Source organism: Stegastes partitus, unplaced genomic scaffold (assembly GCF_000690725.1).
Source record: "Stegastes partitus isolate 25-593 unplaced genomic scaffold, Stegastes_partitus-1.0.2 Scaffold10, whole genome shotgun sequence".
NCBI lineage: Eukaryota > Metazoa > Chordata > Actinopteri > Pomacentridae > Stegastes > Stegastes partitus.
This window is the reverse complement of record NW_007577741.1, coordinates 677,383-700,582: the sequence shown is the minus strand read 5'-3', so window position 1 is coordinate 700,582 and position 23,200 is coordinate 677,383. Positions and strand designations below refer to the sequence as shown.

At 42.8% G+C, this 23,200-nt stretch overlaps 6 protein-coding genes across 6 annotated transcripts in view; 3 read left to right on the top strand and 3 right to left on the bottom strand.

Annotated features, from left to right (window-relative positions):
* sxph (saxiphilin) overlaps positions 1-6,075 on the top strand; it is a 10,137-nt gene extending 4,062 nt beyond the window's left edge. The window contains exons 7-17 of the mRNA XM_008285566.1: positions 61-218; positions 318-504; positions 588-736; positions 823-913; positions 2,235-2,282; positions 2,381-2,563; positions 2,744-2,891; positions 3,763-3,845; positions 3,928-4,112; positions 5,408-5,594; positions 5,694-6,075. Coding sequence (XP_008283788.1) covers positions 61-218; positions 318-504; positions 588-736; positions 823-913; positions 2,235-2,282; positions 2,381-2,563; positions 2,744-2,891; positions 3,763-3,845; positions 3,928-4,112; positions 5,408-5,594; positions 5,694-5,737 — 1,463 coding nt within the window. The 3' untranslated portion in view covers positions 5,738-6,075. The remainder of the gene's footprint in view (positions 1-60; positions 219-317; positions 505-587; positions 737-822; positions 914-2,234; positions 2,283-2,380; positions 2,564-2,743; positions 2,892-3,762; positions 3,846-3,927; positions 4,113-5,407; positions 5,595-5,693) is intronic.
* Positions 6,076-6,739: 664 nt separating this feature from the next.
* On the top strand, positions 6,740-10,657 carry sirt4 (sirtuin 4). The gene is made up of 4 exons (XM_008285517.1): positions 6,740-6,814; positions 7,965-8,449; positions 8,933-9,227; positions 9,322-10,657. The coding sequence occupies exons 2-4, from the start codon at positions 7,965-7,967 to the stop codon at positions 9,472-9,474; spliced, it is 933 nt and encodes a 310-aa protein (XP_008283739.1). The 5' UTR covers positions 6,740-6,814; the 3' UTR covers positions 9,475-10,657.
* Positions 10,658-12,856: 2,199 nt separating this feature from the next.
* Positions 12,857-13,729, bottom strand: cunh1orf74 (chromosome unknown C1orf74 homolog). The gene has a single exon (XM_008285504.1). The coding sequence runs from the start codon at positions 13,713-13,715 to the stop codon at positions 12,924-12,926; it is 792 nt and encodes a 263-aa protein (XP_008283726.1). The 5' UTR covers positions 13,716-13,729; the 3' UTR covers positions 12,857-12,923.
* A 96-nt stretch (positions 13,730-13,825) lies between these two features.
* On the bottom strand, positions 13,826-15,449 carry tomm6 (translocase of outer mitochondrial membrane 6 homolog (yeast)). Its single transcript, XM_008285493.1, has 3 exons — positions 15,329-15,449; positions 14,183-14,311; positions 13,826-13,986 (listed from the first exon to the last, which is right to left on the bottom strand). Exons 1-2 carry the CDS (start codon positions 15,424-15,426, stop codon positions 14,215-14,217), a joined length of 195 nt encoding a protein of 64 aa, XP_008283715.1. The 5' UTR covers positions 15,427-15,449; the 3' UTR covers positions 13,826-13,986; positions 14,183-14,214.
* Positions 15,450-15,492: 43 nt separating this feature from the next.
* uqcc2 (ubiquinol-cytochrome c reductase complex assembly factor 2) lies at positions 15,493-18,456 on the top strand. The gene is made up of 4 exons (XM_008285480.1): positions 15,493-15,713; positions 17,428-17,502; positions 18,119-18,185; positions 18,279-18,456. Exons 1-4 carry the CDS (start codon positions 15,576-15,578, stop codon positions 18,386-18,388), a joined length of 390 nt encoding a protein of 129 aa, XP_008283702.1. The 5' UTR covers positions 15,493-15,575; the 3' UTR covers positions 18,389-18,456.
* A 1,200-nt stretch (positions 18,457-19,656) lies between these two features.
* Positions 19,657-22,986, bottom strand: tspo (translocator protein). The gene is made up of 4 exons (XM_008285468.1): positions 22,696-22,986; positions 20,821-20,996; positions 20,603-20,741; positions 19,657-20,335 (listed from the first exon to the last, which is right to left on the bottom strand). Exons 2-4 carry the CDS (start codon positions 20,991-20,993, stop codon positions 20,162-20,164), a joined length of 486 nt encoding a protein of 161 aa, XP_008283690.1. The 5' UTR covers positions 20,994-20,996; positions 22,696-22,986; the 3' UTR covers positions 19,657-20,161.
* Between the last annotated feature and the right edge of the window lie 214 nt (positions 22,987-23,200).

Sequence of the window (23,200 nt, the reverse complement as noted above, 5' to 3'; positions counted from 1 at the left end):
AAGACTCACAGAATCCAACTGCAAAGTACAGCAACATCTGTGTTTCTCCTTCTGTGTCAGAGAGCGAGCGGGATGAGTTCAGGTTACTGTGTACCGACGGCACACAAGCTCCTCTCAGCCACTACAGACACTGTAACCTGGGACGTGGTCCAGGAGGGGGAATGGTCACCAGACCCAATTTCCGCAAAGTCGTTCGCAAATTTCTAATGACTGTGCAGGTAATTTTTTATTTTTTTCTTACCACAAATGTGACACACTTTGTTTCTGTGCTTCATCGTTGTTTTGCTCCAGTGAAAGACTCTCTAATGATTCTTCAGATGCTGTTTGGGCAACAAGGAAGAGAAAGGCAGCGCTTCCAGCTCTTCAACTCATCAGCTTTTGGGGAGAACGACCTTCTCTTCAAAGACGTCACAGAGAAACTGGCCATCCTGGCAGACGACATGGATGTCAGTCAGGTGTTAGGGCTGGATTACGTTGCTCTGCTCAAAGGCCTCGGCCATGAAGGTGCTGACACTCACTGCTGTGTTCACATTCAAAACAGGCTGGCTGTGGTTTCACAGCATCACTGAAACTGTGTGTGTCTGCAGGAAGCTCGTTGGAGGACAGCGTTGTGCGATGGTGCTGCATCAGCCACGCAGAGCAGAAGAAGTGTGAGCAGTGGGCTCTCAGCATCAAGTCCGACCCGCTGGTGTGCGTCCGAGCTGTATCGATGCGCGACTGTATCGAGAAAATTAAGGTGAGTCACGTACACTGCAGGATGTCTGGGTTTTCATTAAACTCTGTCGAGGCTTGTTGCACAAACTTCTTGTACCTTCACCACAGAGGGACGAGGTGGACGCCGTCTCACTGGATGCGACTCACTCGTTCATCGCAGGGAAATGTGGCCTCGTCCCTGTTGTGACAGAATATTATGGTAAGACTGTTGAATAGAATAATAAAATAGAAGCACACAGCAGAGAGGCTCCTCCAGAATCAAGCTGTAGAATTTCCTTTATTCATTATGAACTGGTGGAAGTTGTGTAGCGAAATTAAATGAGTAGGAGACCGACCAAAAACAGACAACAGTTCGATTTAATCCAAAGTCATTTATTAAGGCAAAATGCCATCTATGGAGTAGTGAGAGCCAAATTACAAAAATAAATCAATAAAAGAGTAATAAAATAAAAATGGAAATAAAAAGAAGAATAAATAAAATAAGATAAATAAATAATGTGGCAATATAAAGCAATAATAATCAGAGATGAAATCCATAAAAGCAAAGGCTAATAAAAGTAGAAATATAAAGACAAATAAATAAAAAATTAAAATGATAAAAAATCATTAAAAATAAATTAATATTTTATTTATTTGTCTTTATTATTCTACTTTTATTAGCCTTTTCTTTTATGGATTCATTTTCAATTAGCATTGCTTTATATTGTCACATCATTTCTTTTTTTATTTTATTTATTCTTCTTTTTATTTCCACTTTTATTTGATTGTTTTATTGATTTATTTTCGTATTTTGGCACTCTTACTACTCCATATCCACCTTTATTTGGTTTAGCCTCTGCTGTGAGGGTTTTGAGCTTTTCCTGGTTTTCGTGGAGCTCTGAACTGAATCTATCTGGATTATTAATCTGACAAAACCGACAACTTAAAGACATTTAGCAAAGCACTGCAGAAATAATCTGATAATTATGGCTCAAACTGATGATTTTGTTTTAAGTTAGTTTATAGGATTGATTGGTTTATTGTTTTGTATACATCCCATCAGATAATGTGTCCCAGATATTATCTCCAAATTTATTAAACTGTCTTTTATTTCAACCCCAAACATCGATTTCTATTGATATAGAACAGAATCGTGACAAATCCACACATTGGAGAGACTGAAATCTGCAGATGTTTGTATTTTTGTTTGAAAAATTACTCAAGTAATTATTAAATTGTTATTGCTGATGACAATTAGACAATTATTTAGTTAATCATTGTGAGTCTCGTAGTCGTCGTAAGTGAATGTAAAACCTCGTCAGTGCTTTTTTAAACACAAATTTATTCTGTCAATCAACAATATTTTATTTGAGGTAAATCAGCTGAAGGTTTTCACTTTCTGATGATTTCTGTTTGCAGCCCAGATAGTTTAGAACCAACATGGTCAGCTTTAAAACAATCACTTGATTATTTAGTAAATAAACTTCAATTCTACTCTTGTGATTGATTCTGTTTTCTTGTGTCTTCGTGGATTCTCTCAGGAGGAAAATGTGTTCCTGCTGCAGGATCAGCTCACTTGGAGGCCGATGGTAAGATGAAGAGCAACAAGCAACAAGCAGCCTAGCGGTCAACTTTCTGCTGCCTTTTGTTGTCTTCACACGCAACCTGCCGCTGTTTCTCTCTCCAGTCTTGCCGCCGGTAGCAGCTGTAGCGGTGGCCAAGCGCTCCAGCAGGAACATTTTCATCGGGAACCTCGGAAGCCGGCGCTCGTGTCACGGCCACATGTACAGCCCTGCAGGCTGGCTGCTGCCGGTCAGACACCAGCTGAGCCTGGAGCACAACAGCAGCTCAGACTGTGATCCAAACCAAGGTGCTGTTTCCAAACATTCACGTGGACTCCTGCTGCACTGAACGTAGATAAATCATGTCTATTCTCTAACCTCTTGACCTTTGCACTCAGCGCTTAGTGGCTGCTTGTGGATTTGAGCGTCCCCCGTCGCTGCATTGAGCCTCACGTGTGACTGCAGTTTGCCGCTTTGTGTGTCCTCAGTGTACAATGAGGTGTTTTGGAAAGGCTGCCTTCCTGGCTCTCAGGGGAATCTGTGCAAAGTGTGCATGGGAGGCACCGGGGAGGCCGCGACCAAACGCTGCGCTGACAACCACAATGAGCGTTACTATGGCAACATGGGGGCGTTAAGGTTGGTGCAGTGATTACCTGAGCCTCGTTTTTCTGTTAATCTGTGGTTTAAAGAAAGAGTTGAGCCAAATTATGAATAAGCATGTTTTCCACCTACTTTTAGAGGAAGTTTTGGTTTAACTAGTCCTGGTTTTAAGATATTTGCTGCGACAACAATGCATTTAATCCACATTTATGTGGTGCCAGCAGTAAACCAAACATTGACATACCATCACCTACCACCAACTATTTATGTTGACTATTTATTTAACAGTTACAGAGCAACATTAGCATTCACTTACCAGTGAATTTCTGTCCACCGTGCAAATTTAAACCAAGTACTTTTTGTCTTTTGGCTCTATTTTTGTCTCCACCAGCTCCTGAGAGAAATATCTGGCATTTTGGTTGCTAAATACTCCAGAATGTTCCCCAGGTCACCTCTAAGTTTGTGAGAAAAACAGCTCAATATGGCCGCCACCAGCAAAACTAATAGCAGCCGTGAGAGTGATTCAGTACGAGACATTTTTGGGCTCTAAAAAAAATTCGCTGAAAAATATTAAAAAGAGCAGCAGGAAACATGACAATCCACAAAACAGTGTCATTCATAATCCCCTCCACTGAATTACAGTGAAGACAGAGTATTAATTAATTGAATTTCCCTTCTGGGATAAATAAAGTATTTTTCATTTATTAAAGGCGTTATTTTAGAAATACATGGAGCAAATAAAACCAAATCTGTCAGTGAGGAAACTAATAACAATTTGCCTGAAGTGACTGTTTAATCCTTTAATCATGATGCTGCTCAAAAGTAACCCAAAGGAATCTCTGGATTTGTTGAGTGATTTTGTGAAGTCTTAGTGCTACATAAATAAAACTGTACTGGTTATTCACAGGTGCCTGGTTGGAGATCCCAGCGGTAAAAGCTACGGCGACGTGGCCTTCATCGAGCAGCACAACCTTCACGCCAACATCCTCAGTGAGATGCTCGAGATCAAGACTTGACGTAAACACACACACACGGTGATGCTGCCTGACTGTATGTCGCTATTGTCCTTCAGGTCTGAGCTCCGCCGGCTGGGCAGACGGTTGGACATCGTCGGACTTCGAGCTGCTGTGTGGTGACGGCCGTCGCGCCCCGTTGTCAGAGTGGGAGAGCTGTAATCTGGGAGTCATCCCACCAAACACCATCATGACGCGGCCGGTTCTCACGTCACGAGTGTACGACTTCCTGATGAAGTCACAGGTCAGTTCTGTTTTTGGGATTAGCTGCTCAGTGGCCTGGCAGACAGAATAGAGGCGATGCTGCCCTTCTGAGGCTGAAAGGAAGAAGGCAGCAGAGGAAAACAGCGCTGTGCATTGTAGCTTACATAGCTCAGTAGCACCCTAAACTACAAAGGTGTGGCTAGCATGACCAGATTTAGTGTCTGCCTGGAATAGTGTGTGTGGATGTGTCCGAGCCACTTTGTTTAGTTCCATTCACAGAGGCAGGGATGTGTATAAACGCCTGATTTTGTTCAGCGTGCACACAAGCAGCATGCAGCTAAAGGACCATGAGGAAGTACTTGCTGACTCTGTCAAAAAGTGCACTGAATTAGACATGTATGCTCTGCCTTTGAAGCTGCAGGTTGAACAGACGCCGTAAAAGCCCTGGAAATGTCCAAGGTGTTTGCCATTGCATTTACAATTTTATACTTAAATAAAAACTCAAAACTTTGCCTGTTGTGTAAATAAAATACTCCAAAACTGGCAAAATGTTTAACTGAGTCAGGATTGAGCTCATCAGAGAACAGCGTTTTGTTGGGCTGTTCAGTTGGCACAAAAAGACGATTAAGATCCAACCAGCAGTAATTGTTGCCATCAGTCACCTTTTTCAGTGTGGTTAGGTTCATTTTGTCCACTCTGAGGATTCTTTTTTAATCACACAGTGAGTATTTTTAAATAGGAGCTGTTTTTACCTTTGACATGTTTCGACTGTCACTTCAGTCTTCCTCAGAAACGTCGCTGGCTTCTGTGGTGACGTGTCTTTACCAGCTGGTGGTTTACTGGAGGCGTGACCCGCCTGGCAACCTGTCAGATTTGCCCGACGGGCCACGCCTGGATCTAGGAGGCCATAGAAATCAGGAGGCGAGCCAAAGACACCATGAACCGTGATGAGGGGGCGTTCATGCTGTCCCACACATGGGACGCTCTCCTTCAGAGATATCGGGCATATCTGACAGATTGCCGGGCGGGTCACGCCACCAGGAAACCACCAGCTGATAAAGACACGTCACTACAGACATCAATGACGTTTCTGAGGAAGACTTGAAGTGACAGTCGAAACATGTCAAAGGTAAAAACAGCTCCTACTCATTGTCTGATAAAAAAAAGAAACCTTATACCCACGATCACGTTTTTCTTTTTTGCTTCGTCTAATTGACGTCTTCCTAAATCAGGACAGAAACTTAACTTATGATCTGTTGTAGCTTTGCAGAAAGGACACAGGGAGTGTTTCGGTCATTCTTTTACGTTTTACAGCTGTTTCTTTTAACCTTATAGGAAACTTTGGCAGCCAACCCAAACTCAGAGTTCAGCCTCTTTGAGTCTCATCAGTACGGAGAAAGTGATCTGCTGTTTAAAGATGCGACGCAGTGTTTCGTCCACACAAGCCACATGGACTACCGCTCCATCCTGGGAGAGGAGTTTTACACTCACGTAGAAGCTGTCTTCAACTGCACGCACTCTGGTACGAAGAAACCAAACACACGGGCTGATTGTTGTACATGTCAGAGATGTATTTAAACCCTCACACAATTATAATACTATTTTTTTTTCTTTCCAACAGATATCTTGGAGTTTTGTAATCAGGACGTGTGCAGCATATTCTAATGGGAAAGAAAACTATCTTTACTCTTCATCCACATATTTGCTCTGTCCATATCTGATGACTGCAAACCCTCACTGGCATTAAGGTGTTTATGCAAAAGCTGTGCTGAAAGACTACACGGCACCTGCTTTAGTGCATTTTATCAACAACGAGGCTAAGATGACGCCCAGCACTGCATCACACAAAGATCACCGCAACTCTGCTTAAATATGGATGTAAAATCAGCGTGTGTAGAATCTAAACATATAATCGTGTATAAATGTCTTTAGGTTTTGACTTAATTCTGTGCACAGGAACCAGCTGTATCACATTTATTTAATAAACATTAAAATGAAAGTTAGAATGTAAAGTGTGAGATGTGTGTGGATGCTGGTTGAAACTGCAGTTTTCTGAAATAGACAATCCTTATCCTGCAGGTTACTTTGTTAAATGGACCTCTGTTCAAATGTTTGAGGCGTCAGGTTTGGTTGCAGCACATCACAGGCAGATAATTCTTCTATAGCAGCTACTACATTATTTTGTCATATTTTTCTATACAACTTGTATTTTTCAAGTTTTTTTTACAACCAGTGAATATGTGGGTAACACTTCACAATAAAGGTACAGATCCTATGCCTAAATAATGCTTAATTAATGCATATATATCGTTATTTATTCAGGATGTTTCATAAATTCCTGCTGCTCACCTTTAACAGATTATCAAGTTACTATGCCTGCATGTGATTGGGTCTATTAACTATTTAACAATCAATAAATCAATAATTTAAACTAATTTATACATTAGGGTTAATCATTAAAGCTATTTTTTGTGCCTGCATTTACATTGTTGCGTTACGTTGAAACCTAAAGCGAAACTAATTGGACTACAACTCCCAGACAACACCTCGACTGTATTTGGTGTTACGTCTTAGCCGGTACTTCCTGTTGCTGTCAATGTCAGCGTGAGAAAGGTTCCCATGTTATATCAGCATTTGTGGTTTGTCATGTTATCCAACAACTGTTTCCAGCTGCTGACACGTTCTGCTGCTGCTAACTGCCGTAGCTTTATCCTGTAGCCGCCACTGTGTGCGACAGATAAGGTAAAGTAGCACCTGAGCTAAGTTAGCTAGCGGTCAGTCACCGGTGGAGGTATGAGCTAAAGGGCAGCAGCTAAGAGATAGCTGAGAATGTTTCTTGCTGTGTTTTCATGTTTTTATTTTATTTTTTTCAGTTTTTTTGGTTTTTTTCGCTGTGTGCACACTTTAACGAAAAGGTTGTTGTGGTAAACAGGTGTGCTAGCATAGCTTCATAGCTACCTGACAGCTAGCATTCAGTGTCAGTGAGTTGACTCCGCCCCTCAGTGGAGGAACAACACGGTGACGTTAAGCTGCGGGGAAAAGTTGAGGAAAACTCAACTAAACAGCACTGAGCGACCGATATTCAGCTCTTTCTCACATTTTAGTGGTGCTAGACGTTGGTGCTGTTTGAAACCCATTCTCAAATCTGTCAAATCTTTGTTTCTTTGTGTGAAAATGAAAAAAAAGAGAAAAAAGGAGGTGAATCTACTGTTGTGCTGCTCTTTTCTCATTTAAACCTCAAAAATAGATTAAAAAAATAATCAGACACTGTGTTTTAAAAATCTTTCATCTTTTTTGGACAATCTTGTTCAGGTTTACCCAGTCTATGTGAAAAGGATTTAGCGCTGGACCTGATCTGATATATTCTACAACAGCAGTGAAATCTACCTTGTGTACATTTTTACAGGTAGAATAAAGGATTCATAAACTAAAAAAAGTAAAAGATGGTTTAGTCTCTCTGGGATAATTCCGGCCTGATTTGACCTGTGTAAGTATTGTGGTTTTAAATCTGGACCTGTTTTAATGTGGTCTATATGAAAAAAATAAAAGTACATTTAAAAAAAATTATGTTTTTTTCACTTTTCCATTTTTACAAATAGAACAGAGGTTTCAGAAAATGTGTTTTTAAGAGTCTTTAGCCTCTCTGGGACAATGTGGTCCAGATTTGACTTGTTTAAGTGTCGTGGTTTTAGCTCTGGACCTGGTAAAACCTGCCTTTTGACATTTTTCACAAATTTGAAAGTGACATTTCGACAGCATCATTAAAATGTGGGGAACATCTAAGAGTCCTTTAACCTTTCATTTGGATCTGAAGCTTACTTGCATCAGTGACACAACATAAAAAGCCACAGTATGCTCTATTTAACCTGTATAACTGTTGGTCCTGTTTCAGATGAGACTGCCATGGCGGGTCCTCACACCCCACACAGCACCGGTAAGGAGGGCCTCCTCAGTCCCTGCAGGGATGTTGGGTTTCGTCCCAGCATGCAGCACAACTGATGCTCAGTCTGTGGAGCAGCTGCAGGACTTTGTGACTCGAGCGAGACGCCTGTTTGCCATCACTGGAGCTGGTCTCTCCACAGAGTCGGGCATCCCAGACTACCGCTCAGAGGGCGTCGGACTGTACGCTCGCACCGACAGACGACCCATGCAGCACGCAGAGTTTGTCCGCAGTGCAAAGTCCCGTCAGCGATACTGGGCCAGAAACTTTGTGGGATGGCCGCAGTTTTCCTCCCACCTGCCAAACTCTGCTCACAAGGTGCTGCAGCGGTGGGAGGACGGAGGGAAGCTTCACTGGCTGGTCACGCAGAACGTGGACGCTCTTCACTCAAAGGCAGGACAGAAGAGGCTCACGGAGCTCCACGGCTGTGCCCACAGGTGAGGAAACATCATCCCACACATGCACTAATCGGAAAAGAGGAGCAGCAGCAATAGTGCAATATATTTTTAAAAATCCTTGCAATGAGATGTGGAAAACAAGAGTATGCAAAATGTACTTGAGGTGTCAAAATGCCTGTAATTCAAGAAAATATCTCCTATGAGTGTTATACGATTACATTATTGGATTATTTTGGGTTAAGGTGATGCAGAGTGTTGCATATTAAATCATTAATTTGAAGATTACAGAACAACTTCTCAATCTTATTTAAACACAAGTAATGAACAGTGCTGTAGAAATTAATTTACACTGACATACTGCAGCACATAAAGCTTTCAAAAGTACATTTCTAAAGCTGTGAGTGCACCCAAATCTAATTACTGTCACCCTCATTGTGTCGGTGTGCTGACAAAAATCAAACCAGACTCTCTGCAACACCACATCTAAACAGGAAACATGTCTTCATGATGGACTCTCCTCAGGGTCGTGTGTCTCGGCTGTGGCGCCATCTCAGCGAGGGAGGACCTACAGAGGCGGTTTCTGTCTCTAAACCCAGACTGGACAGCTCAGGCAGCCGCCGTGGCTCCGGACGGTGACGTCTTCTTAGAGGACGAGCAGGTCCTCCACTTCAGGGTTCCCTCCTGCGAGGACTGTGGAGGCATACTGAAGCCTGAGGTCACGTTTTTTGGAGACACTGTGAACAAAGCGACCGTACAGTTTGTGCACGACAGGCTGGCGGAGTCGGACGCGGTGCTGGTCGTCGGGTCATCGTTGCAGGTAGGTTTTGGAAGAACCCTGATGTGGTCCAAATAACATGAGCTTACAACACATCTTTTCTGCATTTTTTGAGTTTCTCTTTGTTGCTTCCAAGGTGTACTCAGGATACAGGTTTTTACTGGCAGCCAGTGACAGGAGGATGCCGGTCGCCATCCTGAACATCGGCGCCACCAGAGCCGACCACCTGGCCGAGCTGAAAGTGAGCGGCCGCTGTGGTGAGGTGCTGTCGGTCATTCAGCCCCTCTGACTGTCATGGACCTGAAGTTTGAACTGTCTGTGTTGAGCTGGTCATCATGGTGGTAAAACTACCTCAGATTTAACCAAACAACTGCAGGACTCAGTGGTGCAAAGGGCAGAATCAGCAACACTTCAGAAATACTTGCTGCTGTTATGAAACTAAAACTGACACGTCTACACTCACATACTGTGATATGCAGAATAACTGTTAACGATAATAGTTCTCAGAAAAGGGTTTGTTGGTCTTGGCAGTGTGACTTATTTGAATAGATTGTTCTCAGAGGAGCCATTTCTGGACCCAGTGAATGGACAGAAATGCACTCGTCCACCAGAGGAACAAGAAAAACCACCACAGCTGCACACACAGTGAAGACAGGGAGGATGTACGCTGCATCTGATGCACCTCAGAAGGGGGAAGCTTGACTTCGAAATTATGATCGTTCTCCACGTGTTTGATGCACAAATTGGGAAAAATTACTGCCTCCATGTTGGCTTGTCAAAAGTCAATTTAACTGAAGAAACAGAAAAAACAAACAAGGTACAAAAGGTACGTCGTCCAGTGTTTTAGACAATAAAAGTGTTACATGTGATATCCAGAACCACTGGATGTCACCAGAGCAGCACAGACCTAAACCAACAGGCGTGTCACCTTCACTTCCCCTCTTCATAATGTTGTATTTACATTTAGACAGGTTGTGTACACAGGAGCCAACAGGAAGTGTTCCAGCCACAGCTAATCTCCCAACCAGCTCAGTACAATACAACGAGTGGCTGTGACGAGATGTTAACTGTCTTCAGCTGACCTGTCGCTCCGCTACGTCCACTCTGAGCTGAAATCTAAGGAGTGCATAGAAAGTATGTAAATATAACTCTTTGTTGTTTAAGTGGTAGTGAGTGAAAGCTGCGCTGCACCGTTTGCCTTTACATGTACACAGGAAGGACTGAGAGTTTCAAAGGCTTAAGTTAATAACAAGAAACTGTAAACTGGCAGCAACGTCAAATTATATACCGACATTAATGCCAGAATAATTTTTTTGCCATATTGACCAGCTCTAGTTATAATGTAGCAGCATTAATGCATGAATGCACCCACACATGGGAGAGCTGCAGGGAAATGCACGTCAATTTGACCCCATTCAATGTTTAACGTCTCTAAATAAGTCATTGACATATTTTTTTCAGTTTTATTTAAAGGGCTATTTACACATAAACTTGGGTAACGGTTTTAATTCTGATCATTTTCTGGGGTCAAATTGAACCCGAGGATAAAGAGTTAGTCATTCTAAGTACTTATAACTTTTTTTCTATATACACATGAGGAATAAACACCAAGGTCTGGACGACGGGGACCTCGATGGTGCCTTCAGCCATGCTGCTGCCCCACACTGCATTTGATCAATTTATTCATTCGTTATAATTGGATTAAGCAGTTAGCTCATACAAACGAAGTCCCACAGATTAGCGGTTTGTTTAGTCAGACAGTTTCTCTCCTTATTTTGTTATTATAATGTTTTATTTGTATTTTTCTTAGTAACATTCACAGTCATCTCAAGGCCCCCTGGAACCTCTCTGTGGCCCCCAAGTGGGCCGTGGCCCCCTTGTTGAGAACCACTGGTGTAGAACATAGACCAGAGAAGCTGAGTGTGACTTCATTCTTTGCTTAGGAAGCGGTTACTCCACTACATCTTTAAATAGCCTGTTGTAGTTTGGTGCTAGGCTCCAGCCCCCCCGCGACTCTAGTGAGGATTAAGCGGTGTGTAGATAATGGATGGATGGATAGTTTGGTGCTATATTTATCTTCTAAATCTTCTGTGTTGCACATTTAAACTCATTACATGTAGAGATGCTGTATTCATTTACAACCTGTTGTAGCGAGTAGGAAATCTGACTCCTCATAGCATTTTCTTTGATTTTTTTTCATATTTTGAGGCCTGAAATTCAGAGTTGTTGCATCAAACGCAGCATTCAGGTGGAAACTGGGATTAAAACTGCCTGTAATCGATGCAACGTTCGTTCTGAGGTTTATGATTGATTATAAATTATGAAGGTTATAATTGATAAACATTTAGAGCTGTTCAACTGTGAGAAGTAACGTTCTCGATGCTTCATTTAAACGTTTCTGAAGACAAACTGTTTTTCTGTGTTTCTAGGCAGCATTGCAGACAGTTAGAGTTCTACAGTGAGGGTTTTGAAATGCACCCATTGACTTGATGTTTCCTTTCTGAGTGTGAAGCGTGGACACGCTGCTGATGTCAAGGACTGTTTTAAGCTTAAGTCATAATTAAATGACTTAAATTCAAGAGTAAAAATGAGTCAAATATCTATTAAACATTTGATTCATGCATCTCCAGACTAATGTGCAGGTGTTTTTCCATTCCATCTCTTCCTTCTTCAAACCAGGTGAGACCTACATGTGTGAAATTCACAAAATGGCAGAAAATAAAAAATCATTACCGCCTTCAAATTCCTGGAGTCAGGAGAGCGGGGCTGCATCATTCAGAGTTGCATCCGATGTTTGTTCAGTCAGGATGAAATGATTGTTGAGAAAAACAACTCAAAATGTAATGTGATGAACATTATTTAATCCTCAAGTGTCTGTCTGGATGTATGAGGGGTGGATGTGTCGCTTGGCAGAGCTGATTTTGGAACTGCTGCAGCAGCAAATGGCAGCATTTTAAATAAAAACCGTTGTTTCAGAAGAAAAACTGTGGTACTTAGTATTCAATGAGGGTTCTGTTGAGGGTTTGGTTATGATTTCCTTCATTGATTTATAGGATATAGTTGGCTAGGATTGTACAGTATTGGATTTTTTTTAATATGCCAGTATTTTCCAACTCCTTTTGGCTGATGCAGACTGGTTTCTACTATCGTGGAGCTAACATGTTATTAAGCCTACTTTTATGGTGAGGGCCCACTTACAGGTTCAGACATAAAACACACTTTTCCAGCAAAAATATTCACTGTGCAAAAGTTTAAAAACATCAACTTACAATCAAGTATGCTAGATTTATCTTTAACCAAAATGTAAATTTAAAAAAAACAACTTTTAACCTGAAATTTCATTGCTTACATTTTATTTTAAAGCCTTTTTTTGGGCAACACTGATGCTATTGTTCATATCCGGTCTCGACCTCAATATTTAAAGTTGCGATGACACATGTTGTGATTTGCAGCTATATAAATAAAACTGAAGTAAACTTTCCACTTGAAGGACATGATTCTTCAACATCAAGAATCAACAATAATTACATGAATAACTGAGGAATGATGCCGGTCATCCATGTGTTTTGATGAAGAAGAAGCTAATGAAACTCATCGAGGTGCTAACTTTGTTCAGCTGCTTCTCTCATAAAGAAGCTTGTATTTAAATACCACTGCACACTACAAAAAAACATGTTTCGACACACTTTAATGGCGTGATAAATAAACCCACACATCCCAGAGCATTTTATTTTTGCATCACAAACAGACGGAGGGCAAAGTGACCGAGGACTGACTAACAGTGAGATCCTGTAAGACGCGCTGCTGCTCGAATCTCTCTCGAAGACGCAGCCTCCAGTTTTCCAGGTTGGCCTGCGTCTCTTCGTGCAGAGCAGCCGGGATGCTGAATGAATACAGACAACATCTGTGACCTGCAGCGTCTGACTGCCATGTTGCTGAAGCCGTAATCACCGTCAGGGGAGTCATGGACAAACAATTCTCAAAGCTCTTAGCGTGATCAAACCAGTAGGTGACGGGGTAACCCAACAACAGCCCAAACGCTGTGCACAGGTTCCATTCCTCAGACTTCTCTCCAACATCAACGACCTTCTCGGCCTCCTCGAGTCGCTGAGACTCTCCAAGAAGAAGCAGCAAATCTTGTATCATGCTCCTCAGCTCTCCTCTCAGCGGCTTGGAGATGGCAGGCTTCTGCAGCGAGTGGCAGACGTCGATCACAGCCACGCTGCCGGTGCAAAGAACCTGCTCTAGATTTGATCTGACTGTAACCGGATTAACAATGAGGCTGTTTCCATTTAAATCCAGTGTGACAAGTGACTTAGACACAAGCTGGAGAGACTGCAAAGAGCTCAAGTAGCGCTGCACCTGCTCTGCGCTGGCGCCGTTGCTGTCGTACAGAAGAGCAGATTTCAACCCCAAATCGACAGCCGAGACCTGAGCAGCCTGGTCCAGACTCTGAGGAACGGAGAGAGATTTCCTCCCAGCAGACAGACATTTACGAGCTGCAGCAACAAAGAGCTCCTGAGTGGACATGGCTGCATAAATCACACCACAGTCAAAGGTAACTCGACATGTTTCTGACACACTTTCCCAAATGAGAGCTAAAAAAAAATCTGTGACTCAAAGACAACGAGAGACACTGATTAAATGTAATGATTTGTTTTCATGTCATCTACATAAAAATTAAAATTAAAAAAAGCAAATTCAGGTAAATAAGGTGATTTGTTTACAAAGTAGAACTAGTCATAGAAACTTTTCAGGAGTATTTTTTTCATGTCCCTTGTTTCTTCTTGGTCCAAGACACCTGAAAGAGCAAAAACATCCCATCAGTTACAGAAAAGGACGTCTTTATGGGAAATAATGTATTTTTTTGGCGATGGTCTGCAGTTTAGCTGCAGTTCTAATAGATTTATAGGATGAATACGTTCTGTTTTTGTCTCATTAGAGGTGTGCAAACAGGCAGCACCTCCATCTGGCTCCTACACAGACGATGATCTCACCTTCATCCTGGTTTTGGCTGCGATGTATTTTGTTATGTCACTGGCTGAGGAGACATCAGGTCAAAATCTGAGAGGTTTCTTGCAAACCAGACACCAGCAGCAAACAGACCTAAGTTGACCAGAAGATTCCTAAAAAGAAAACACAAATATTTCACCAAGTTTATTCTGACAACATCAGCAGACAGCGAGAACATCCATGTGAATGTCCACATTAACCTGCCCGGCCCATCAGCCTACATTTAATGAATTATCTGTGCACTCTGAGCAGTTTGTTCAGCTACAAAAATGTGGGGTTCCAAGTTTGCTCTGGTTTAAACATGTTACTCTACTATGAACAACAGATTTTTGAGGCTAAATCCGACCAATACATAAACTGACAGACTTTGTACATGAGCACTTCTACTGTAGGTTATTCTGACAGATATCTGTCAGTTAATCAATTAATCGTTTAGTTTATTGGATACCAGAAAAGGTGGGAAATGTCTCACAACCCAGGAAGGTGTCACCAAATGTTTAGCTGATCAGCAACTCAAAAGATATTCACATTACAACATTTTAACACCAAAAAGTCCTCACAACTTGGAAAAACAGGAACTGGAGCACAACAATTAATCTGTGGGTTGTCAAATAATAAATTAATCTGCAACTGTTTTGATTATTGATCACATGGCTTGAGTAATTATTTTTTTTAAGGAAGAAAAGTCTAAGTTCTCTGATTTCAGCTTCTTAAATGTTGATATTTTATCATTCCTTCCCTCCTCTATAACTATAAACTGAATATATTTGAGTTGTGGGGGAAAAAAACAAGACATTTGAGGATGTCTTCTTGGGCTTCTGGTGGACATTTTTCACTATTTTTTTTTTACATTTTCGAGACCAAACAATAATCAGTATAATGAACCATGTATCGACAATGAAGCCATAATTAGTTGAAGCTGGAGCCATAAAATGTTTGGTAAATCGCTTGATTTTTAAAAAAAATTGGATTAATAATTAAATCAGCTCTGTAGTTAAAGTACAGAAATCTGAGAGAGGCTGGAGAGGACAAGGACAAATCCCTCAGTTACTGCAGTGTGTGCTAACGCTAGCAGCGCGGCTAACAGCTACACAAACACTCTGCATAGTTTATTATCCACAAAGTCTCACCTTCTGAAGTCGTTTCTGTCTGTTGCGAACCGACATGCCGAGCTGATCCACTCCACGACACCGGAGGAAGGGCCCTTTTTGACGTTTGCTCCGCTCATCTTGCTAACGTGCGGCGTAACGACAGCAGCGACAACGAGGCGAACACACGACAAGCTGAAAGGGGGAAGACTTTGGGTGCGACACAAGTACGGTGCGCGAAACGGCTCAAACCTCAGACTCGACGCGCTAAATCATTACATGTCCAAAGATGTCCGCGACCAGGTACCGTCGGTTCCTGAAGCTGTGCGAGGAATGGCCTCGGGACGACACCAAGACAGGCCGTGATTTGGGGACGTTTCTGCGGCAAAGAGTCGCTTCTGCCTTCCGTGAGGGTGAAAACACGCAGGTAAGCGCCGGGCCGTCCGCGGCACATGCCTCCGCTGCGCTGAGGCTACACCGAGCTAAGCTAAGAACGGTTAGGAGTGCTAACAGCTGTCGACCTTGTCTGTCCGGGCCGGTTGTCGATGCCCGTGAAGCCTCCTTATCCTGGAAGCTGGAGATGCAGCTGTAGAGACCAACGTTAATGAATAACCAGCCGTGTTTACAGGCCCTTTAGGTTGTGTCTTCACAGTTAATCCCGTTAGCATCCAACCTGAATAAACCGGTTTAAGAGGCAGTGAGAAGTTCTCTGGATGTAAACAGGCTTTAAGTGGCACAAGTGGGTTTACTGCTATATATTTACACTTTATGACATGTATTCCACTTTTTCCATCTACCAAAGTAAATTTTAAGGCAAATTATTGTACTTAAATTAAAAATATATTGACTGATATTTAATGCAAACACATAAATTAACTTTTTTGTTGTTGTTATTTTTAAAAAATGGTCCTTTTTGGAACCTGAAAAATTGTGACCAAGATTGTTAAGCATTGAGTGTTAAAAAAAAATCAGCTGGAAAAATAATAAAGTGGGTAAAATCATAATACTAATAGCAAAGATAGCAGAAGTTTTTAAGTAAATGTCAACTGAGCATATACACCAATCAGCTGCAACATTAGCACCACCTGTCTAATACTGTGTCAGCCCCTCTTACTCCACCAAAACAGTTCTGACCCCATGAGGCGTGGACCTCTGAAGTGGTCCTGTGCTATCAGGTAGCTGACTTGTGTGTCCAGTGCATATCACAGATGCTCAATCGGTTGGAGATCTGGGAAGTCTGGAAGCTGAGTCGACACCTTGAACTCTCTGCCATATTCTTGGTTTGCTGTGTGGCAGGATGCATTGTCCTGCTGAACGAGGTCACTCCTATCAGGGAACACTGTGTGGTCATGGTCTGCAGCAATGTTTAGGTGTCATAGTAACATCCACATGAATGCAGGACCCAAGATTTCCCAGCAGAACATCACTCAGAGCATCCTCCAGCTTGCCTTCTTCCAGAAGTGCATCCTGCTGCCATCTCTTCTCCAGGTCAACTGCTCACAGCCTCCCATGTGATGTGAATGAAAACGTGAGCCATCAAACGAGGCCACCTTCATCTGTTGCTCCATGATCCAGTTCGGCTGCTCATTGTAGTTGCTTTCAGTGGAGGACAGGGGTCAGAATAATCACTCTGATACTTCTGCAGCTCCATACACAGTCACGCTCACAGTCTATGCTGCCTGTCCTCAGGTTGTCCCTCCTTGGAGCACCCTTGGTACAATCCGAGCCCTGCTGCTCTGGATAGGCTCCGACCTGATTTTTCACCATCATAGTCTGGCTCTTGTCACAGTCACTCAGATACTTATGCGTATTTCCTGCCTCCAACATAGCAGCTTCAAGAAGAGACTGTTCACTTGCTGCCTAATATATCTCCCCTCTTGACAGTTGTTACGAGATAATCAGCGTTATTCACGTCAGCTCTCAGTGGTTTTAATGTTGTGGCTGATCTGTGTAATGCAGGAAATGACAGACTTTGTTTGAGCTCTGAAGTTACGATTTATGTTTGAGGTTAAAAGTTTACAATCAAAATATTTCTTGAACAAATAAAAAGCGGCATGTTTTCTCAAATAAATCCATTAACCTCGTAGTTTTTCTGTTGAGTCCAGTTCTTTAAATTCTAACCACTAACGTTTCCCTTTTAGATCTCAGAACCAGAGAAATGTGACCAGATTTATGAAAGTTTGGCTCGCATTAACGGCAACGTATACAGACAACGAGTAAGTATATGTTCACATATCCCACATGCCTTTTTGTATATGTGTGAATTACCTGGTCTGCTCCATTTTCCAGTACAGACGAAAAGCAAATCCCTCTGCGGGTAACACAGTTTCCTCTGCAGCTGTGAGGACGCAGTTTTTCTGGGATAATAAAACATGTTAAAAGTAGTACAAAGGTATATATATATATTGTGTGAGAAAACACAAGAGAAGGAATGTTGACGTTTTAATTTGAACTATAAAGAATAGTAACATTCACATAAGACTCAGATGTTGGCAGATGGTTCGTCTCCGTCCTCTGGGTGACTCATGTGCTTTGGTTACCGATGTTTACCAGAGAAACACTTAAAACACTCGGATGAAGGCTGTTAATCTGTCACAGTAATGTAAGCTAAAATGTTTGTGCTTCTCCTTTGCAGTGAGTTAATTTTGGAAATATGCAGAAAAAATCCAAACATCTGTCTACTCCAAAATGTTTGAGTACATAAATGCACCGGCACTTCTCAACTTTTATGTGAAAGTGATTTTTTTTTTTTTTTAATCTGTTCCTGGGTGAAAGCTAATAAAATGTAATGAAGGGCTTATTCAGAGCTGACATCTGTTTGTATTCATTCAGTTTCCTCGTGTAAGAGACACAAGCTTCACCGGAGTCGCGGCAGAAGAGTGTCGGGTGCTTTTGAAAGGTATGAACTCCACACCATGACACGTGCAAATGTCCTCGATCATTTACAACTTTGTTCCAGGTAACTTAGATCTACTGTATTTTCATTTTGCAGGGAGCCTGCAGCAGATGGACGAAGAAAAGAAGGGCTTGTGGAAGACGATAATGGAGCGATTCTCCTCCAAATCGCCAGAAGACCTTCCAGAGAAAGCTCCGGAAAAATAACCGTTCTCTCGCTTCCCTTTCTTTTGTCGTTGTGTGTTTAGAAATAAAGATTATTGTTGGTACCTTTATGGTCTGTTTTGGTATTTTTATGAATTAGGTTTACAAATAGAGCTGCATAATAAAGAAGGGTCACAGTTCAGGAATACTCTCCCAGTTATTAGTGACACAATGCTTTATTTTTTTTTTTTACCTCCAAGGTTTTGTTTCGTTTGTGTATTTTTATATAACCATAAAAAAGTGTTTTATTTGGTGGAAACATAAGCCATAGACAAAGGATTTGTCAACATTAAGAGGCAGAGTGTTCTTGAATGTTTTCGTTCCGTATGAACTCCAGAATTTAATCAAATCTGGCAGAATTTGTCCAACATTATATTAACCTTGATGCACGAACAGGAACACAATAACTCCAGCAGATTGTAATTTAACCCTGAAACATTTTGTATGAGCAGAAACTTGCAACGTGGCAAATCTCTCACGTTTTCTTAAATAAAATAGGCACGTGACTGAACATCCTTTAAAACCTGATGTAATCTCATCTAATGAATCATTTAATTAGGAATCCTTTCACTGCTTCTATATGGAAATGCTACACATTCAAATTGTAAATTAGAAATATTTTAACAGCTACAGTCTAAAAGGCATAACTGTCTACAAACATGTTGTAGCTGTCTAATGTATTATACAGTAGTATAATATATTTATTGCATTGTTTAGTTTTTAAAATATATATCTACATTTATAAAAATGGAAGATGGGGCTGCGAGGTGGTTAGCACAGCCGCCTCACAGCTAGAAGATACCCAGTTCACGTCCCGGTGAGGACACCTGGGATCTTTCTGCGTGGAGTTTGCATGTTCTCCCCATGCAGCGTGGGTTCTCTTCAGGTTCTCTAGCTTCCTCCCACAAGGTCCAAAAACATGTTAGTTGGTGATTCTAAATTGTCCGTAGGTGTGAATGCGAGTGTGCTTGGTTGTCTGTCTCTAAGTGTAGCCCTGTGATAGACTGGTTACCTGTCCAGGTGAAGCTGCCTTCACCCTGAGTCAGCTGGGATAGACTCCAGCCCCCCATGACCCTAGTGAGGATTAAGCGGTGTGTAGATGATGGATGGATGGAAGATTCGGGGTACCTCAGAGGTCAGCAGAGCTTGTGTGCTGCCTTCAAGGAAAACATCCGGTTTGTATGTACAAGGTTAGAAAATGCATCATTTTTAAAAAATGTATTATATATTAAATTAAACAGCTGAGTGTTACATGAATCACAACGTAACCATTCACACTTGGGATATTCTTTATAGAAAAGCAAATAAATTCAGTTTAACAATTCACCTGAAAATCAAAAACAAAAAAATCATTGTTTCAGTTTCGTTATGCTGCCTGACCCACAGTGAAGATTAATTCTGATGACATACGTTTTTAAGAGCTCTGAATGGGTGAGCATGGTTTTAGTATAGGCTCATTACAATTAGTTAATAAAACTATTAAAGATACTCGTCAGTAGCACGCTGCCTTACAGTTTAACAACAGACAGATTAACGGGTGTAAAAAGCTGCCAGTTCAGGGGCGGCTGGTAATCTGCAGGACAAACACAAGGTCCATATTATCTCTGAATGCTTCAGGTATTATTTTGCACACTGGTCGACCGACACACAAACTCAAAGGTCTATAAACTGTATGATAAAGTTGAAAAGGTTCACGGTGAAACTGCGCTGGAAGATCTTCAAAATAATTTCATGCGATGATTCAGAATTTAAGTAGTTTCTTCACAGACGTGTCGCCTACTCTTCCTTCTTCTCAGGGTTGTCTCTCCATATGCAGTAGTTGAGGGAGGTGGCGAGGCACAGCCAGGACAGGTAAGGCGCCAGCAGCCAAGTGGCCGTGCGGCTGATGGAGTACCAGGACACCATGGTGGCTCCCACGGTCCCGGTGAGAAGCACGATCTCGATCAGTGCCTGAATCGGACAGAGGGAGAGTGTTTGTTTAAATATTGAGCTGTCACACTTTCTAAAGGCATTCCTGTCTGAACAATGAACAGGTTGCTAGCCTATGACCTTCATCTCTCTGGGCAGGTCTTTGTACTTGATGAGGTAGTATAGGTAGCACTGGCAGCTGTCAGAAACTACAAACATGGCGGCATCATCCCATCTGTCAGTGCAGGCGTCGTAGAGATGGTGCTGCACGCTGTCCTAATTGGAATATTTATTGCATTTCTGATTTACCCATTTCAGCTTGTGTGCACCGAAGAAAATAGGAGTCCAGGCCCAGTTCAGAGCGAGCTGCATCCCATAAAGTCCCAGCGGAACCACAGCGTCCTCAGTGAAACCTCCGAGCTCTTTCCATATCAGGTAGGAGCCGTACCTGCACGACAGCATTCAAAACAAGATGGCTCAGATAAGGGTGGCGCTCCACACAGATGGTAGGACTCGACAGCTCTTACCCCATTCCTGTGTACAGACACGTCCACACTACGGGGAACGCGGCATTCGGAGGACGCCATGATGGCCTCTGCAGGGTTGGGTACCAGGTCTTCACCTCTTTGCGTGTGATGTAGCCACCGTAGAACCCGCCCAGGTGGGGCAGGGCCGTCATCCCAACCATAGGCAGCCACATGATCTGAGATAAGAGAAGAACATAACAGTTGTTTTACTTGTGCTGTGTATAAGTAATTACTTAGATCAGACCTCTGCTGCCATGAAGGGGTGTGCGTGGTCTGCAACAATGCTTCGGTAGGAGGTGGGTGCCAAAGCATCAAAGTATGGACGCCAGGACCAAAGGCTTCCCAGCAGAACACTGCCTAGAGCATTACACTGCCTCCTCCTGTTTGACAAACAACGCACACACACCCAGCTATCAACAAGAGAACCTGATTCATCAGACCAGGCCACCTTTTTCCTCTGCTCAACGGTCCAGTTCTGGCGTTGACGTAGGCTCTTTTGGTTGTAGACAGTCACCAGCATGGGCACTCTGACCCGTCTGTGGCTGTGCAGGACGCTGCTGTGTGTTCTGACATGTTTCTATCATAGTCAGCTTTTAGGTTTTCAGCAACAGCCTTCACTCTCTACGCATGCCATGGAAAGCTTTGGGTAAGTACTAGAAACTACACATCAGAAACACAACACCTGCAGTTCTGGAGATGTTCTGACCCAGTTGTCTCGCCACCACAAGAGAGATCGTCCATCCATCCATCATCTATACACCGCTTAATCCTCACTAGGGTCAGTCTATCCCAGCTGACTCAGGGTGAAGTCACCAGTCTATCACAACAAGCACACTACGGACAATTTAGAATCACCAATTAACCTCAGCATGTTTTTGGACCTTGTGGGAGGAACCCAGAGAGAACCCACACTGCACGGGGAGAACATGGAGACTCCACGCAGAAAGATCCCGGGTGTCCTCACCGAGATGTGAACCAGCAACCTTCTAGCTGCGAGGCGACGGTGCTACCCACCGAGCCACCTTGCAGCCCCAACAGAAATCATGAGATCCTTAAATTTGCTCATTTTTCCTGATTCCAACACATCAAGCCCAACAAGTGACAACAACAAACACATCCCTCGACAGGTGACACCAAATAATCAATGTGGGTTTAAAGCAGTGGCTGATGGGTGTATGTTGGTCAACCGGTTCATGTCAGAGCAGAAATGTCATTCATACGTCTGAGATGTGCAACTAGTTGCACTGTTTCCTTCCACCAAACCCTTTACGATGTCTTGTACACTGTAAGAGATCCTGATCGGAGAGCTTGGTATAGTTTCATATTTAAAGCTGTGTATCACCACCCTGACAGCTGTGAGTGAACCACATGAAATAAACTGCAAGCCAGACAAGCAGGACAATGAGCTGGAAGTCATTCAGTTTTCATTCAGTCATCAGAGGTCAGGTGATGATTATCAGCCATTTATTACTCTGAGCAATTTGATCTAATATTAACACTGTTTATAGCAGCTTTACTCTGTGAGGTGGCTCAGCTGTGTTTAAGTACAATAAAGTTCAGGTTTTATCAGATGGAAAGACTTTTAATGTTTCTACATTTTGATGCTAATTTGAACAGAAAACCAGCCAGATGTGTGCCGGTGTGAACATGAGCACAAACTTTACAGCCACCTGAACCACAGCAGCAGAACATGCTAATTTCAAGCTAATGTTTAATTTCTGCGGTAATTCTCTGTGCAGGGAGACGCAGTGAAGTCAGACAAGCGCTGACAGTCACCGGGTTAAAGTTTCAGCGCTGTGAAGTTAAATGAGAGCTAATTTGTCTGCCGGTGCTGAAGGTGACGGTCCGGGTTATCTCGGGTTAGGAGCTACTCACCGTGTCTCGGCTGCTCCGTGTCGCTGCGGGGCTAAAGCTACGCGCAGACAGCTAACTGCTCTGGCATGCTGCTGTATTGTGATATAGCTACTGGGTGGGCAGGGCGGTCTTATCGGAGCGGTCACTCCTCAGACACTCCCAGCCGGTGCCGCCTCTGGAGCCGACACGAGGCGACGTGACGTCCCGCCGTCGATCAGCGACGATTGGCGGCGACCGCGAACTGAGCGGCGGACCAACGGCCGCTCCGTCGGGCGGTGTGTTGTGTAACGCTGCGGTGGTCCGAAGGTCAGGAAATTACAGAAGCTAACGACATACCCGCTTCCTGATCGTCAAGTTATTTAATAATTTTTGCTGCTCGCTTACAAAACACCCGACGGTTACAAAACCGTCAGAATAGTCCCCGCCCCTCTGGTGCCACTGTCACCTGGCAGCAGATCAAACGCACCTCTGGCTGGTTAAAGTAGCTAAACTTTAAACTCATTAAACTCGTGTTGTGTGTTAACAG